The sequence below is a fragment of the Lissotriton helveticus genome, chromosome 9, assembly GCF_964261635.1.
Source record: "Lissotriton helveticus chromosome 9, aLisHel1.1, whole genome shotgun sequence".
Taxonomy (NCBI): Eukaryota; Metazoa; Chordata; class Amphibia; order Caudata; family Salamandridae; genus Lissotriton; species Lissotriton helveticus.
The window spans coordinates 350,793,760-350,809,431 of NC_136070.1; the positions used below are offsets into that span (position 1 = coordinate 350,793,760).

General features: G+C 40.5%; 1 protein-coding gene across 1 annotated transcript in view; it reads left to right on the forward strand.

Annotated features, from left to right (window-relative positions):
• The first annotated feature begins 399 nt into the window (after nt 1-399).
• Nucleotides 400-15,672, forward strand: part of UNC79 (unc-79 subunit of NALCN channel complex) — a 641,854-nt gene continuing 626,581 nt past the window's right edge. The window contains 3 exon segments of the mRNA XM_078660089.1: nt 400-511; nt 514-966; nt 5,185-5,368. Of these exon segments, the coding sequence (XP_078516215.1) occupies nt 400-511; nt 514-966; nt 5,185-5,368 (749 nt within the window).

Below are 15,672 nucleotides of genomic sequence, written 5' to 3' on the forward strand. Positions count from 1 at the left end.
TAGTTTAGTTAACATTTTAGAAATATCTATTATTTCTAAATCCATGTGCCTGTTTGAACTTCATTACCTCCCAATGATACTGACGGAACGTCTTGAGACAGTATCATGAATTACATACAGACATTATTTTGATGCAATAAACATGTGATTTTTAAGAGTGTCTTAACAAACACACATGTTTATTCCTGGCTAAAACATGTTTCTGCAAGTGCCACACCTATATTTTACAGGTTTCTTCTAAAGGAATTAAAGCAAGATTGTGCTAAAAGAGAAAAAGCATATCCTTCCGCCAACATATGTGAAAATAATCTCTGATTTGAAAGTGCCTTCCGCTTCCTACCGTGAGTGCCTCTTTACACCGGTTGACCTGACTGTAAAACATGGGTTTGGCACTGAAACATGTGTTTTTATATTTTTGCTCCTTATTAACCAGATAACACATGGGATGCAATGAGAATTTTCATAAAGACACAATTTTAATTTCCTATTTCGAAGCATGGTTGAGAATGGCTGTTGGATTGGTAGACACTGCATTGGTAGACATTGCATCTTATGTGGGATGTATCTGGTCTCTTATTATTTGTTTTATAGTGTCATTTCAATGTAATGTGCTGTTTTTTGTGTCTTTGTTGTCTCTTTTTTTTCTTTGTCCCTCCAACAGCATTTTGTCCCGCTCAGGGAAGAAGGAGAATCAAGATGCCTCCAATTTGACAGTGCCCATGACCATGTGTCTCTTTCCTGTGCCATTCCCACTCACCCCATCTTTAAGACCGCAGGTCAGTTCCATCAACCCCACTGTTACTCGCTCCCTCCTTTACAGCGTCCTGCGAGATGCTCCGTCAGAACGAGGCCAGCAAAGCCGCGACGCTCAATTATCAGAGTACCCATCCCTGGATTATCAGGGCCTCTACGTCACACTGGTGACTCTGCTGGATCTAGTCCCCTTGCTACAGCACGGTCAGCACGGTAAGCAAACCTGTTCTTTGGTAAATTTCTTAAAGTAATTTCTCAAGACTGTTGAATCTTAAACATGTATCTCATGGGTGTAGGCTCCGTAGAAAATGGTCAAATTTATTTTTGAATAACTTGGAAGGGTACATATTATTGTGATATAGACTGCACAGCAGAGAAAGCAGAGAAAAAGTGGTGGAAATACAAAATACCAAATGTAAGGCAAAACTGGCCATCAAGCCCAACTAGAAAAAATATTACAATGTAATCTCCAATGCTGAACAATCTTACTGGCATTCACACCTCTAAAAGTAAGACTCTTTGCAGTAGCCCAAACATTGACAAAGATCTCTGTGGCAATACCATCACATGGCAATTCCAAGACCAATGCTTACAGATAGCTTTCAACCCAAATTAGAACGCAGGATTCGCCCACATCCCATTGCAAGCGATGTTTATTTTTTATTCCCATAACAATGCTATTCTGTAATGTCCTGGGGTTTGAATTTACAAAAAAATATTTTAAGCGTTCTGCGATAATGTTTCATTTTTCCACCCACTGCCTCCTTAAGAAGGCAGTTCTAATGGTAAAATGTGTCTATTTTCAGCATGGTTGCTGAAGTCTTACCCACAACTACGGTCGCCATTTTAAGAGCTGTATCTGGCTAGTTGTCTTTACAGCTTAATCCAGATTTCATTGGGGAATTATTGAAGCAACCTCCTATTTATCCACTTGGCCACTACAACTATTGGTCGATAATCAAATGTTATGCCACAGCAAAAACAACTGATAGGACAATCAGAAGAGCAGACAGGTATACACTTCCTTACCAACCTTAGGCAACACGGTGCCCTGACTAAGTGGCAAAACTTGATATGATGTGTTGGCAATTGTCTGATGACCTTTGACACAAGAAGTCTATGCCTGCTATTATTAGTGAACAATTTTATCACATTTTATTGGTGTACCTCCCATTCTGAATGGAGAGATTGCAAAAGACTGACAGATTACATTTTTGCCGCTGACACTACCAAACGCGCTCTTGTGGATCAAGCCATAGAATGGATTAAAACTTTGCCCCTGGAAAGAGCACATAAGAAAATCCTAGACCTCATGAAGTAAAGCCCTCAGTCCTGTCATGCACATATGCAGGGCTCACCAGTCTCTTGAAACATATGTGATATTTACCTACGGACCAGTGGCCTAATATGAACCCCCACAGCCTCTGTGGTGCGGGGGTCCCACCGACCTCCAGGGGGCCCCCTTTGGCACTGTGCGCAAGTGGCTGGCACCTTGATTTAGAGGTACTGACTGGGACTGGAGCGTGGAGGCCCCATCCATGTACTTTTCAGGATCGCCCCCTCAAGTTTCGTCATGCCACTGCTACTGACCCGCCTTAGCATGACTATTAACACTCAACTAAAGTCATAATCCTGTGCTGAAAAGTCTCAGCTCTATCTTGTTGTAGACAAAGGAGCTAGCTAAATACAGTAGTGTCATGAGACATATTATCAACTGCCTGAAGGAAAGTTAACATTAATTGGAACATTGGAATGTTGAGCGCTCCTTTGAAGACAATGGAATGCTCCGGGCTTCTAATGGCTGGTAAGAGCCGGGAGCATCAACAATCCAATATTTTTCCTTTCACAGCTATTGCTGTGAACAAAGGCCTCACGGAACCCAAGGGAATTTTAACCCCCTCGTGCTCTGTTAGGCCTTTTTTTTTTTTTTACAAATTAGAACATTCTGCCCTCTATGGGCGGAATGCTCTAATAGTTAGAGCCCTTCATTGTGGGCTGTACCGGTCGTAAAAAGGCCTCTGGTATTTAGTAGTGTCACAAAATATAAATATTAAGTTCTAAAAATAAAGTATAAGCCCCCTCCACTAGGTGATAGCTTCATTCTTCATCCTGTGAAAAAAGTCAGTCTTTTTTAAGGAATTCTCTCTAGCCATAATATGTGCATGAGACAACACTAATATAATAACTTGATTAGTATGGACTCTCTAAATGCCTTTTCCACTGAACAAGGCATAATCAGTATCCCAGCTTTCAAAGCGACTACTAATGAGCAACTCATTCTCACTAGTATTACTCCTGCCCACTGAGATGCACTAGCAACAATCTTCCATCTTAAGAGCAAGCCAAGGCTCATGTTTCCCTTTGCAGCAATTTCAATATAACAGCATCAAAGGCATAGTAGCATGCAATGTGCTTTAAACACGAGATCACTCACTCTGTCACTGACTTGCTCTTCAAACACATTTTTACATACTAGCATCTATCCTTAAGTTGTGTTTAAGCAGCCAATGTTGTGTTGCATGAAATGCCATTTGCTTGCTTCGTGTCTCCTGAATTTTCGACACAGTTAGAATCACTCATAGCTCTCAACGGCACTGAAAACCTTCCCACCAGTTTGCTTCCTTTGTGCCCTTTCTGGTTCCCTTCCGGATGGAAAATGAACTATGGTGGAAAGGAGTGTATTCGGTATAAATTTTGCTTATACCTTTCCAGAGTGGAAGCTTTTCGAGCTTCATGATCCCAACTATGGAGCAAAATGTGAATTTACAATTTTCAGATAAGACCATTTTGCCTCTAAAAGCATAGTGACTTCCAGAAACCTCAGTCTAGTCGTTTATATGTGACTGGTCGTTTTACACCGTGAGTTATCCACCTTCCAATGTACAAACACTGGAATTAATTTGAAGAATAATGAAAAATAGATTTTCTCTCTGCTTGATTATGTGTGCAGTTTCCATTTCGACCCCTAGGTTTCTTTAGAGATACAACATTCCCATGGATTGTGCCTACCTGCGGCCAGAAGGCCTTACATATCCTTGTTGATATGTACACACACAAGACTGTACATATCAACAGCAACGTGCTCAAATAACACTTCACTAACGTTCAGTTCCACCACCAAACACAAAGCTCTACACTATTCACAATTTAAGCATTCACTCCACAAACAAACGCACACACATAGCCAACAATAGCAAATGCACCAACACAAGCATATCCATTGCACGAACACGGAAGCTTCTTATATAGCAACAGCAACGTTCTTTGATTCTCTGCCATTAAATCTCTGTCTATCCACTCCCACGCCTTCAAACACATGACTAGACTCGCTTCTGTCATTGCCACTCTGTCCAACACTTCCCATCCCACCACCTGCAATCTTTTCACATCCCTGAAATTCATCTCTGCCACCTCCCACATTATCATCAACATCAGTATCACACCATTCTTGTTCCTATCCTAAATATCGTCTATAAAAATATCACCCTGCTGGAGTTAATAATAGAACATCTACAGCAAGTTGGGTGATGCTTTAGTAACAGATATATATAGGACACAATTATTATTGTCAGACAATATTTGTAATTGTGAGATTCTGACAGACAACCACCCAAAAAATCAATACTCCACAGTAACCAGGCTTTGCTATAATACGAGAGTCCCCAAATCATTGCCCACCTTCACAAATGATATGAACCATCTCTGTGGCTGCATGAGCATGGTGTCTCGTGCACAGAATTAGGTGTAATATGCCAACTGCACACAAGATCATTTCCAGGATCAGACTGGGACAGAAAATAGGCCAGGGCACCTAAATAAAAGTGTCACCCATTACTGAATTAGATAGTCAAAAAAGTGGCCTATGTTTTCAAATTGGGGCAGTTTTGAACTTGTAAAGACAAGCTATGTAAATGCTTTGTTAGGTATGGAAAAGTGCATTGAATTGAGCTTTCTTTCTACAGATAATGTTTGTTTTAATATCAGGAAATAGTATTGCTGCAGGGAGATATTTAAATGATGTGCACTTAAATTTATGTATCAATCCCTTTTTTAATACATTTGTACTGTACTTTATCTATCTATCTATCTATCTATCTATCTATATCTATCTCTCTATCTATCTATCTATCTATCTATCTATCAATCTATCGATCTATCTATCTATGTATCTATCTATCTTTACCTTTTCACAGCTTAATTTTTTCCATCACGTGTCTCTTTCATATCTCACGTCTCTTTTATTTTCTATTTTTTTACTTCTCTTATCAATTCCCTCTCTCATGTCTTCCTCATTCCATCACCAAGGAGCAGATGTGTTCTTTGTGGGGGTAGCCCAAACTGGAACTTGTGATTTATAATGAAAAATGAACATTAAACATGCTTTAGCACAATACTATTTTGTTAACTCTGATTTCAACCTCTTTTTCACAGATTTGGGACAGTCCATATTTTATACTACAACATGTTTGTTGCCCTTTCTCAGCGACGATATCCTCAGCACTTTACCCTACACCATGATCTCAACCCTCGCCACCTTCCCGCCGTTTCTGCACAAGGACATTATTGAATATCTCAGCACGTCTTTCCTACCTATGGCCATACGTAAGTCATTTCAGTTGCAACATTATATTTTCTACCCATATGGTAATTTGTGTTGGAAAGTAGTGAACTAAAATACCAATATTTCTCCTTAGATACTGCCTTCTTGGTTGGCTAGATGCTTGCATTTTGATTAAAGGGGTGAAGACAAGCTGGGATGCACTTTTATGGCATTTAATTTTGTAAGAGTGGGAGATTGGGAAAGGGTTAAGACAAATTCCTTGATTTGGTAGAGAGTGCACCAAATAGCCATTGAGCTGAGGTGATCAAAACATACAAGTAAATTAGTCCCAAAAGGCCAGGACAGGCAAAAGAGAACTGCAATTTTGAGCTTGCAAGGTTGAAGTTTGTGACGAACAGACAGAAGTACATAATTCAGCATGATCACAATATTTATGATTTAAAGTGGTGCAGTAAAGAAACTGCAAAACCTTGTTTTATAGGTGATGCATGGACTATGTGCCGGTATTGGCTGTATTAAATGTCATAGTTGGAAAGAATCTGTATAAATAGAATAACAAAAGGCATCTAGAAACTCAGAGGCGACAGCATGGTGAACCTACTGCAAACCTTGGAAAATATTTATTTTCATCAGACTGGTGACAAATGTCTTGCAGCTGTTCTGCAGAAATAATAGCATCAGACCCATTGACTGCTGAAGCCAAAAGAAGCTCATTCCTATCAAGAACTGTAATTAAAGAAGCCGAAATGTTGACGAGGGTAATGTGTTTGTCTGAGAAGAGCGAACACTGAGCACTCGATTACTACACTGGTCGTTTAAATATCTATTAGCAAATAGAGCTCAAAAGTGGTTAGCAGTAAGACGTGGGGTGTGGGCTGTTACTTGAGTATTTTAAACCTGTCATTTTAAACTTGGGCTTTTGAGGGGAAAAGACGCATCCTGCTCTTCTTGGCCCACGATTCAGCAACTTTCCAGTTGGTTAGGGCCATACTGTCCACGACAGTGGGCTTTAGACCGCACTGCAAGGTCCTTTCCTCCACCTCCCAAACTACACCCACACAGAACCAATAAGACATTAACTGGACAAAGCAGTGCAAACAAACAGCTGATAGGGCGTTGACAGCAGCAGGGCAAGGTTACCTTACGCACACTACGGGGTCAGTAAAGACAGCAGCAGCACAAACATTTTTCTCACACATGCAGCACTGATTTAAAATGGATAATTGCAGTGCAATGTTCCCACATCACTGGTAAAGCATGGGCAGCAGTAGTAAAAGACACACACACTTCTTTTGAAGGCGTAAATCTGGTCGAAACAATTGCTGAGGGATTTGCAGTTCTAGTAAAAGTTCTCCCCAATAATGCAAATCCTCGGTCTTCTCCAATAAAGGTTGAACTTCCTATAATGTCTCAAGTAACTTCAGCTGGAAACATCTTATGCATGTTCTCACCTACAGCATACATCAATTTAAATTCATCAGTTGTCTAATCGGTGGCACATCAAGTTGTCATACCAAACAATGGCATGGAGAAACACAATACTGATCCCCTAAAATTCATGTTCCCATGATCTTCCGGCACTGTAGACTCTGTTCTTAATTTCATTCCAGACAATGTTTCTGAAGGTCAGTTTGACACCTTAAATCATCAAAATATTTTGATGATCTTATGGCATTTCCAAAACGCAAAGAACTTATCTTCTTCAGACATCTCAAATGTAAGCTTTAGCGATAGTCTTGCTACCAATATTGAAGCAACCCATACAACCTGGTCGTCAGCGACAATTGTGAAAAAGAGTTGGAAAAAGAAATCTGAGCTAGCTGACTGGGGTACAATTTTCAGGAAATCGTCTCCCATGAAATGACCACAGATATTACGGAAATTTTTAAACAGGGATAAACCCTTTGAGCTTCATCCAAATAGCACTGAACAGATAATTGATGTTAAAAATTGATCTTAATACACTAATCTGCTTATTAATATCAGCAAGAGCCTGGATCGTGTTCAAAACAGGTCAGGCTATCAAATCATGTCGATCAGTACCCCGTGCATTTGCCCTTATTCATGTGCACCTAACCGCGATGCAGTAGGTTCTCAAACAGATAACCCACTGCTGCTGTACTTCTGGAAGATTGCTGGAATTGACCATCACATTGAATGTAGCGCCAACAATTTGATAATCAGTTTTTTTACTCATCATATAATTTGCTTGCATGAAACCTGGAATGTGAAACTATACAGGCTCTCAAACTACCTTACAGATGATGTTTTTTGCTAAAAAGCTCACTCGGACAACCAAGAAGAGGTCTTCTAATGTTAATTGACAAATATATCAAGTTAACTTCAAGTAGGATACAAGGTAAAACTGATAATATCTCAGGAGTTTTAATAGGGCATAAAAGGGTAACTAATTAATAAATCTGAATGTTTATTTCCCCAATTCTCCTAATTAAGAAAACCTTGATTCCGCCATTTCTAGATGAACTTGAAAATATCGTAAAGCAACATAGATCAATCCCTGTAATTATCACAGGAGACTTTAACAACAGCCTCTTCTTTCCATGTGAAAAATAAACCACACCTTAAGATTTTCTGGGTGCTGCTTTTAATGTATTCTCTTCTGAACTCATTCTCCATACTGGACTAAATAACGACAAACATCACGGAGCCTTATTCCTAAATTACTGTATGAGCTAGGATTTCACTTGCTAGATGGCTGATTTTGTGCCGACCAACCTGTCCAACCGATATTTAACTCATAGAACTCAAAAAGTATAATAGACATTACATTTATTCCCATATTACATTTTGTAATACACAGAGATTTTAGGATTATACCATGGACAGAAAGGGACTCAAACCTGCAACAAAACTCATTAACTTGTAAATATGGTGTTTTCTCCACTGCTAAATATCTTAAAAACGTCTCCATGACTTGGACAAAGAAAAAAAAACACTCAAGTGGGACATGTCTGTGAACTTAGAAAGTCTCCTTGTTTAGGCACCAATAGTTTGTCACTTCATGACTACATAAGGAAACAAGGAGTACTCACCCACCACTTAATTGGAACCAGGACTGGGAACAAGTCCTAAATTGAGTATATACCTATATATCTTCCAATTTTTTCTCTGGAACCTTGCTCCATCTGCAAACCAGGGTTATATGGTTGCATGTTGAAAAAAGATCTCAACTCTGCTGGGTCAGTAAACCTCTGAATAGAACATCGATTCTAGAGCTTGTAAAATCGATCAGGGAGGAAAAAAAGTCACAAAAAACAAAAGAAGGACCTACAGATAAAGCATCAACAAGCGCATGGTCCCAAGTGTGTTTTGCCACACAACCTTAGGACACAAAATAATTTTAGAGGTTAGTTGGTCATGGAACATGATCTCTCAGCACTGTCTCTGAATTCCATATACCATTTAAAACATGGTTCTGCCACAACACCTACTTATATGCAGGCGACACTCGGGGGAGGTTTATGATTGTAAACTACGAACAAGGAGACTTGAAGGTAACAAGGGAGGACAATTGCTCACTGATCAAAAATTGCCTCAACACAATTCCAATCAATATATTTTATTCGGAAACTGATCTCTGGAGACAATTACTCTTGACTCTATTCACCAAAGCACTCCAGACACGACAAATTCCATCATCCTGAAAAGGATCAATTATTTATCCACTTAAAAGAAAGGTGATACTGACTATCCGAAAAACTATGATCTCATTGCATTATTATATGAGGAAGGGAAACTATTTGGAAACGTTCTGTTAAAATATATGTTTGACTGGGCCATTAATAGTAATTTGCTACAGTTTGATCTAGCCGGATTTGGGCCAGGTGATTCCACATTGGACAACATCATGGCATTGAATCTTTTAGTCAATCACACCTTAGCAAAAAGCTGCCATTATTTGTTTGGTATATTGACTATTCCTCAGCTAAGGAATTGAGGAGCTAACCATTCTTGGTGGCATTACATGACAACAACTTGCTACAACTCAAACTTTCTAAGAAAACCTCTCTCCGCAGATAAAAGCATCCAATGGGTTTAAGCAAGGTTGAACCCTGGTTCCCCTACGGGGCTGCCTCCCAAGGTAGGTGGAAAAGGTACCTCATATTCAGCATATGAAAATGACATTGTCATTTTCTCTTTAGTGAAGCAGATTGCAGTCCTACTTACAAAAACTGCAAAGAATGTAATGATATCAATAAATTAAAAGGTCATCTGGCATAAACAAAATTTATGTTGTTTGATAACTCTAAAAGTTACTACAGATGGAAAATTGATAAAAATATTATAGAACAAGTACGCAAATACAAACACCTTGGTGTAGCAGTGGAATATAATCCTGCTGTGACTAACCACATCATATATAAAGAAAAAATACCAAAATCGTCATGAATACTATAAAAAGATTTTCGAAGATCTACGGTAGCTGAGCAATTGATCAAGCTTTACGAACTTTCAACATCACATTAATTCCATCCCTTTTATATGCTTCCATAATTTTCAAAAACCATGCAATTATGGCACTGAACAAAATTTACCTGAAGAGGATTAGATCCTTATTAAATCTTCAGATATCGAGGAGGAGCCAAGATGGCGACTGAGACGGACGTGTAGGCTCCCGGCTCCGCAAGCCTTTGTTTCCCGCAACGATATCCTGACCTTCATCCTGTGATAGCGCTGCAGCGGGACGACTATGAGAGTGCGCTGTTGTGGTTCGCGTTCCTCCGGTGTCCCTGCCTGCCCGATAGCCGGAGATATCGACGAGACTGTTTGGCGCCCTTTGTAGCCCTGGAGCCGGGACCTGTGCTACCGTACGCCGCCGGAGGCTGCGGGGGTGACGACGGACGGTCGAGCCGGGGCGGAGCTGGCACCTTGGGACACGCTGCCTGCTGTGGGGGAAATAGATGGACCCTTCTGCTAACTGTGCACATCGGCCAAGTGGGAGTTCATTCTGTTCCTTTCTCCTTGTGGAACGCTGAAGGTGAGCTGTGCTGTGCTGACCACATTCTGGCGCTTGCCTGGCTACCGCGGATCACCCCCGAGTTTGCTCCCGTCTTGAGCCGCAAAGGGGATGACTCTCACTGTTGGTTGCCCATTGTTAGCGTGTCCGGACAAAATCGGCAGCTTTCACTCCAGCCTCTCGGTGCCGGTTTCGCCCCCACGTTCCTGTGAATCCCCTGACGGGGTGGCAATGGCGGCTGGCTCCTTGGTTGTGAGGATGAGTGTCACATCGATTCCAGCTTGTGTCGCCCTGCATGGATTTGAGCGGTGTGTTAGACCGTGTGTCACGTCTCGTACCATGGAGTTGTTGGAACAGCAGCCTGTGTTAACTTATGGATCTGTTCTTGCCGCTCTTGCCGATTTGCGATCTGAATGGGGAGAGTGCTACCGGGTGCTGAGTAGGAAGCTTGATAATGCTACGCTCGCTCTGGGATGTGCGCCTCTAGCCTGCTTTCAACGATGCGCTGAGCTGCCTCCGCTGATTTCTGACTGGGCTACAGTGCTGCCACACGAGTGCAGAGAGGAGCGGTCTTTTGGCTGTGTTGGTGCTTACGGACTGCCGTCCGCCTACCTCAGCGGTGCTACAATGTTTCCCTCTCTACTGAAGCCTGCGCCCTCACCCGTGATATCGCTACTTTTGTTTCTGACGCCGCTAGTACAGCTACTGATTCCCTTTGTTGCCCTCGTCTCGCAAGCTTGGCTATCCCTACAATGTACTGCACATCATCGGGCGAACCTGGAGACACCCCTCCTTTGGGTCAATGGAACTATTTGTGACTGGCGATGTCCATTTTGTTTTGGTGCACACCTCCTCGGCCGAGTGTGGCCATTTTGTTCCTTTGTTCTGTCTGGGGCGGGTCCTCTTCTGGAGCTATGCTTAGGGGGACGCCCACGAACTGGCCAGGGCTAGGAGATTCCTCCTTACAACTTGTGCTTGATTCGCCGGTGGGGACTCGGTTTGGCGCGCTTCCACAACGCGTACTGCTGTGATATGTGATGATTCTCCCCATTCTATCCTGTGCTTGATTCACTTTGTTGTTGTTTTCACAAATGGGGTAGAGTTCAAATGTATGGCGGGGGAGTCCGGGAGAATTTAGATTTGGCCCTCCTCCGGTCTTCCGTGGTTTCCTTTTTCTTTTCTTTCTTGCTTTAGTTTCTATATTTCGGGTTCTTTATCGGGCGACAGGCACACTGCGGGGGGGGGGGGGGGGGTAGGCCGTAGCCTCTGCATGCGTGTAGGGTGGGGGGTAGGGGGTGGGGATTTTTATTTTTTCCGTTTTTGTTTCTATGGGCCTTATTTTTCTTCTCTCTCTCACACTCTTTTCTTCTCTTGTTTCTAATCTGGGTCCGTGGGTTGGTTTGGTACGAGGTGGGTAACGGTAGACATGGTGTATAATGGTGGTTTGATAATCCTGTTGCATATATCCTTGTGCCGCCATGCTGCTTGGGGGGATTCTACTGTTTGTTGATATTTACTCCACGATGTTGCCCACTCATGTTGTAGGGGGATTGTACGGACTCTCCTTATCTTTGTTTATTATAATTAAAAACGCTTATATTGGGGGGTAAAATCCTTAAAATTAACCTTCATTGCTCCTGTTTCTCAGTAACACGGTGGTGTCCAGTGTAACCCTGCTTGACGGTCAATTTGTATCGAGGTGCTACTGAGTCACCGCATTGTTTGCAAAAGTGCTTCAACTGATATCGTGGCCGGCCGGATGGTTGTGTGGCCCGTATTTGTTTTTCTGCTATCGCACAATAAAGGTTTAAAAAAAAAAAAAAAAAAATCTTCAGATATCTACACCTCACAGTAAATTACGCCTCAAGCTCTTACTTCTGTCCTTATCGGCCCTCCATTCAGAAGTGTTGAGGAATGTTGTCAGAGATTTGACTAAAGAAAACTCCATTAAAAAGCTGATATATATTGAGGTTTTTAAATTTAAGGCCCAGTCAGCTGCTTTGTATGGGGCAGAACTGTGGGGACCACACTGTAAATGTAACTTTGAAATTGGAGAAAATAAATGTATTCGTAAATTACTGTCCTTACCCAATAGAACTCCGATGCTTCCGGTAATACTTGACCTCAACTTAAAACATACTGATAGTCTTGCTGTACTGCGCCCTCTTCTAATTTGGGTAAGAATTTGGTCAACGGTGGAGCTTGTTCATTATAAAAGGGGATTGCAAGAGATAATGAGTTTTGGACTCCTAAAAACTATCCTGTGGTTTCACCACGTTATGAATTGGTTTAAGAAATTAGGATTATCATGTTATTGGGATGCACCCTCACATTTGACCATGGCATGTAACAAGATTGTTAAGTTAGCCTTCTGGAATTATGTGAGCAGCACTCTGCAACATGACTCCAGTTTAGGACCCTTGACTACATAATTCCTCTTGCTCAAAGATATACCCCAAGTTGAACCGTTGATGGATGAGATAGGCCCACAAATTGCCAAATCATTGTACCTGAAATTCAGATATGGTGTTTTACAAACAAATGATAAGAAATCAAAATGGGTTAGCAACCGCAATGACAAAGATTATGATAAATGTACCTTCTGTAAGCATGTAGTTGCAGTCAAGGAAGATGATGCACATATCTTTTTCTTCTGCCCCTTGTATGATACACCCAGTACAAGATGGATCAAACCTCTCTGCATTGCCTTAAGAATAAGGCACTGCAGAGAGGCAGAATGTCTACTGAAGTCTGATACCTCACAACTGGTGTTTTTTTATATAGCTAGATTCCTCACCGGTGTGATGGTCATTAGAGCTAAAAAGGGGTTGAAATTGTGATATTTTTTATCTTTCTGCACTGATAGACATAAGTTAATTTTAATAACTTTTTAATTGTGTAACCCAGCAATGAATTTTGTCAAATATTTACTTATGTGGGTCAATTAGATAATGTTTTCATTGACAATTAGTAACTATGTGGTGTGTGACTTCTAGATTTTATGTATAAATCCCCACCTTAGATTTTATCTATTTAAGCATTTTAGAATATTTATTGTATTATGAAACTTTTGTTTTATTTGTAAATATAGAATGAATTGTGGTAAATCATGTTGTCATCCGCCCAGTACACCTTGACAATGAATGCTATCGCTAAATTCAGGATGGAAATGTGTTATACTGTATTTTATGTACTTTTATGGTCTAAAAAGGCCAAAATAAAGTTACATTGAATTGAATTGAATTAACCACTTTTAGAATCACATCAAAGAGCTTCAGTCTTATGCAGGTTGACAATCTTATAAAATGTCATATGGTGCTCCCTCATGTTGAAATGGTATACATCTCCCGTCTCAAACGCAAAGTTTTAATAAAGGAATGCTTGAAGACCAACCTTAAATTAAGAGATCTTTTACTCCTACAGTCCTATTAGCATGTGGAAGACACCATGGACTCTTATTACAGGGTAAAACATGGGCTACTTCTCTTCCTTTCTGGAACCTGGTGGTAAAAGAAAGTACCTGCGCTTCCATCTCTTACATTCCAAGTTTTCAATTTGCCTGCATATGGAATGTTCAGTGCTCTTGTAATTGTAAACTCCGTGGGTATAAGGATGCCTCGATTGAACATTTGATCTGTTTATGTCCTGCTCCTTTAGATCAAGATAGGAAATATCCAAAATAAGTTTTTATAAAAGACAACATCGGGATAGTTAAATAGACAGCTACATTTTGTTTTTTTAGTAGAAGACTGTCAATTTATTGGCAAGCTGATGACATTTTCTAATTTTGCATACCCTCACTAACTGTAATATTGAGACATCATTGCCAGTAGCCAGTAATATGCTTCGACAGATCTGTGACTTTATAAAATCTATACAATAAAAAAAGACTCTCACTCGCTCCCTCTTTGCCCCCATGCCAGCAGGGTTGACAGTTCCACTTTTATCTCGTTCCCGCTTCCAAGGAGATGCTTTCTCTTTGAAATGCCAGAACCCTATTATGCTACTTGATTGAATGTGATTCCTGCGGTCTGCCAGCCTCATTTATGAAACAAAAAAAATTATAAAAACACACACTGCTTCTTTTCTCAGACTCCACACAGGAATAGGTGACAGAAAACTGGCAATAACTCAAAAGACCCAATAAAGTCTTTCTTTTACAAGGCAACTTGAGATAACTAGAATGGAAAACAGGCATAAACTATTGATAGGTTTTGGTTTTGTCTCCGACTCACACCCTCTGCTTGCTTTGCCTTGAGTTATGAATTAAGAATATCCCTCCTGAAATACCATTAAATAATTGTTATTTATCTTCCAATGCAAGCAAAGTCCTGTCAATAAACAAATGCTATTTTTTAATCAATTCCAATATGTGTTCAGCACCTTGATATGGATAAAACATTTAATAAAACAGACAATGAATCAAAAAGTTTTTACCAGAATTGGATCTTCTTTTCTGAGGTATGGACATTTGGAATTTTCTGAAGGACTATGGACATCTCAACCCCCCCGCACCCCCCCCCCCCCCGGGCTCAGTGGCAGTGGGCACTCTAGTATTTCTCTTTGCCACATACTTGCTCTGAAAGGGTGATGAGAACGATGTGCCACAAACTCTTCAGAGTAAACATGGTGTGACACATTATTTGAGATGATAGTAACTTAAAGATAACATTTAGAATAAGGATATGCTCCGTTATGGGGATATTTGTACCGACTATGAGTGGAAGCAATTTTTACCTGGGGTACTCAAACTATTCCTACTTTCAAGCTTAAATGATCTATAGTTTCATCAGCACCACGGGACATTCTAGGCGATCACTCCTCTTGGTAGTCTAGATGACTCTTAGACTAGGAGGAAACTGAAGAAATGTGTCACTTTTTATGGAGTAATCTTAGAATTTTATATGTCCGTTGTCAATCGTATGGCAGTGACCTAAGTATAATAGGACTGCTTGATGATTTACTGATTTACCATCAGCTGCTTAGCATACAATAATAAACACAAAGCTTGATGGTTTAAGTTTTAGCAATCACTTAGGAAGAGTTGGACAAAGTCTTGTTTATAATTTTATGAAACCACTAGTAACTATCAGCCTGATTCATCAAGCTAAATTGCACTCGCAAAGGGCAAGATTCTCAGAATCTTGCCTTTTGCGAGTGCAATTTTTGCATTTGGGATTCATCATCCCAAATGCAAAAATCGCTATTTAAGAATTCGCATATTTGCGAGGAATTGGATTTAAGGAATCTCTAATAGAGATTCCTTAAATGCAATTCATCAACCAATTAGAAATAGCGAAATCGCAATATTTGGTCTCAATTTACCACCAAGTCTGACTTGGTGGTAAATTGCGAAAATAGTGTAAAAAGCACTTTAGTG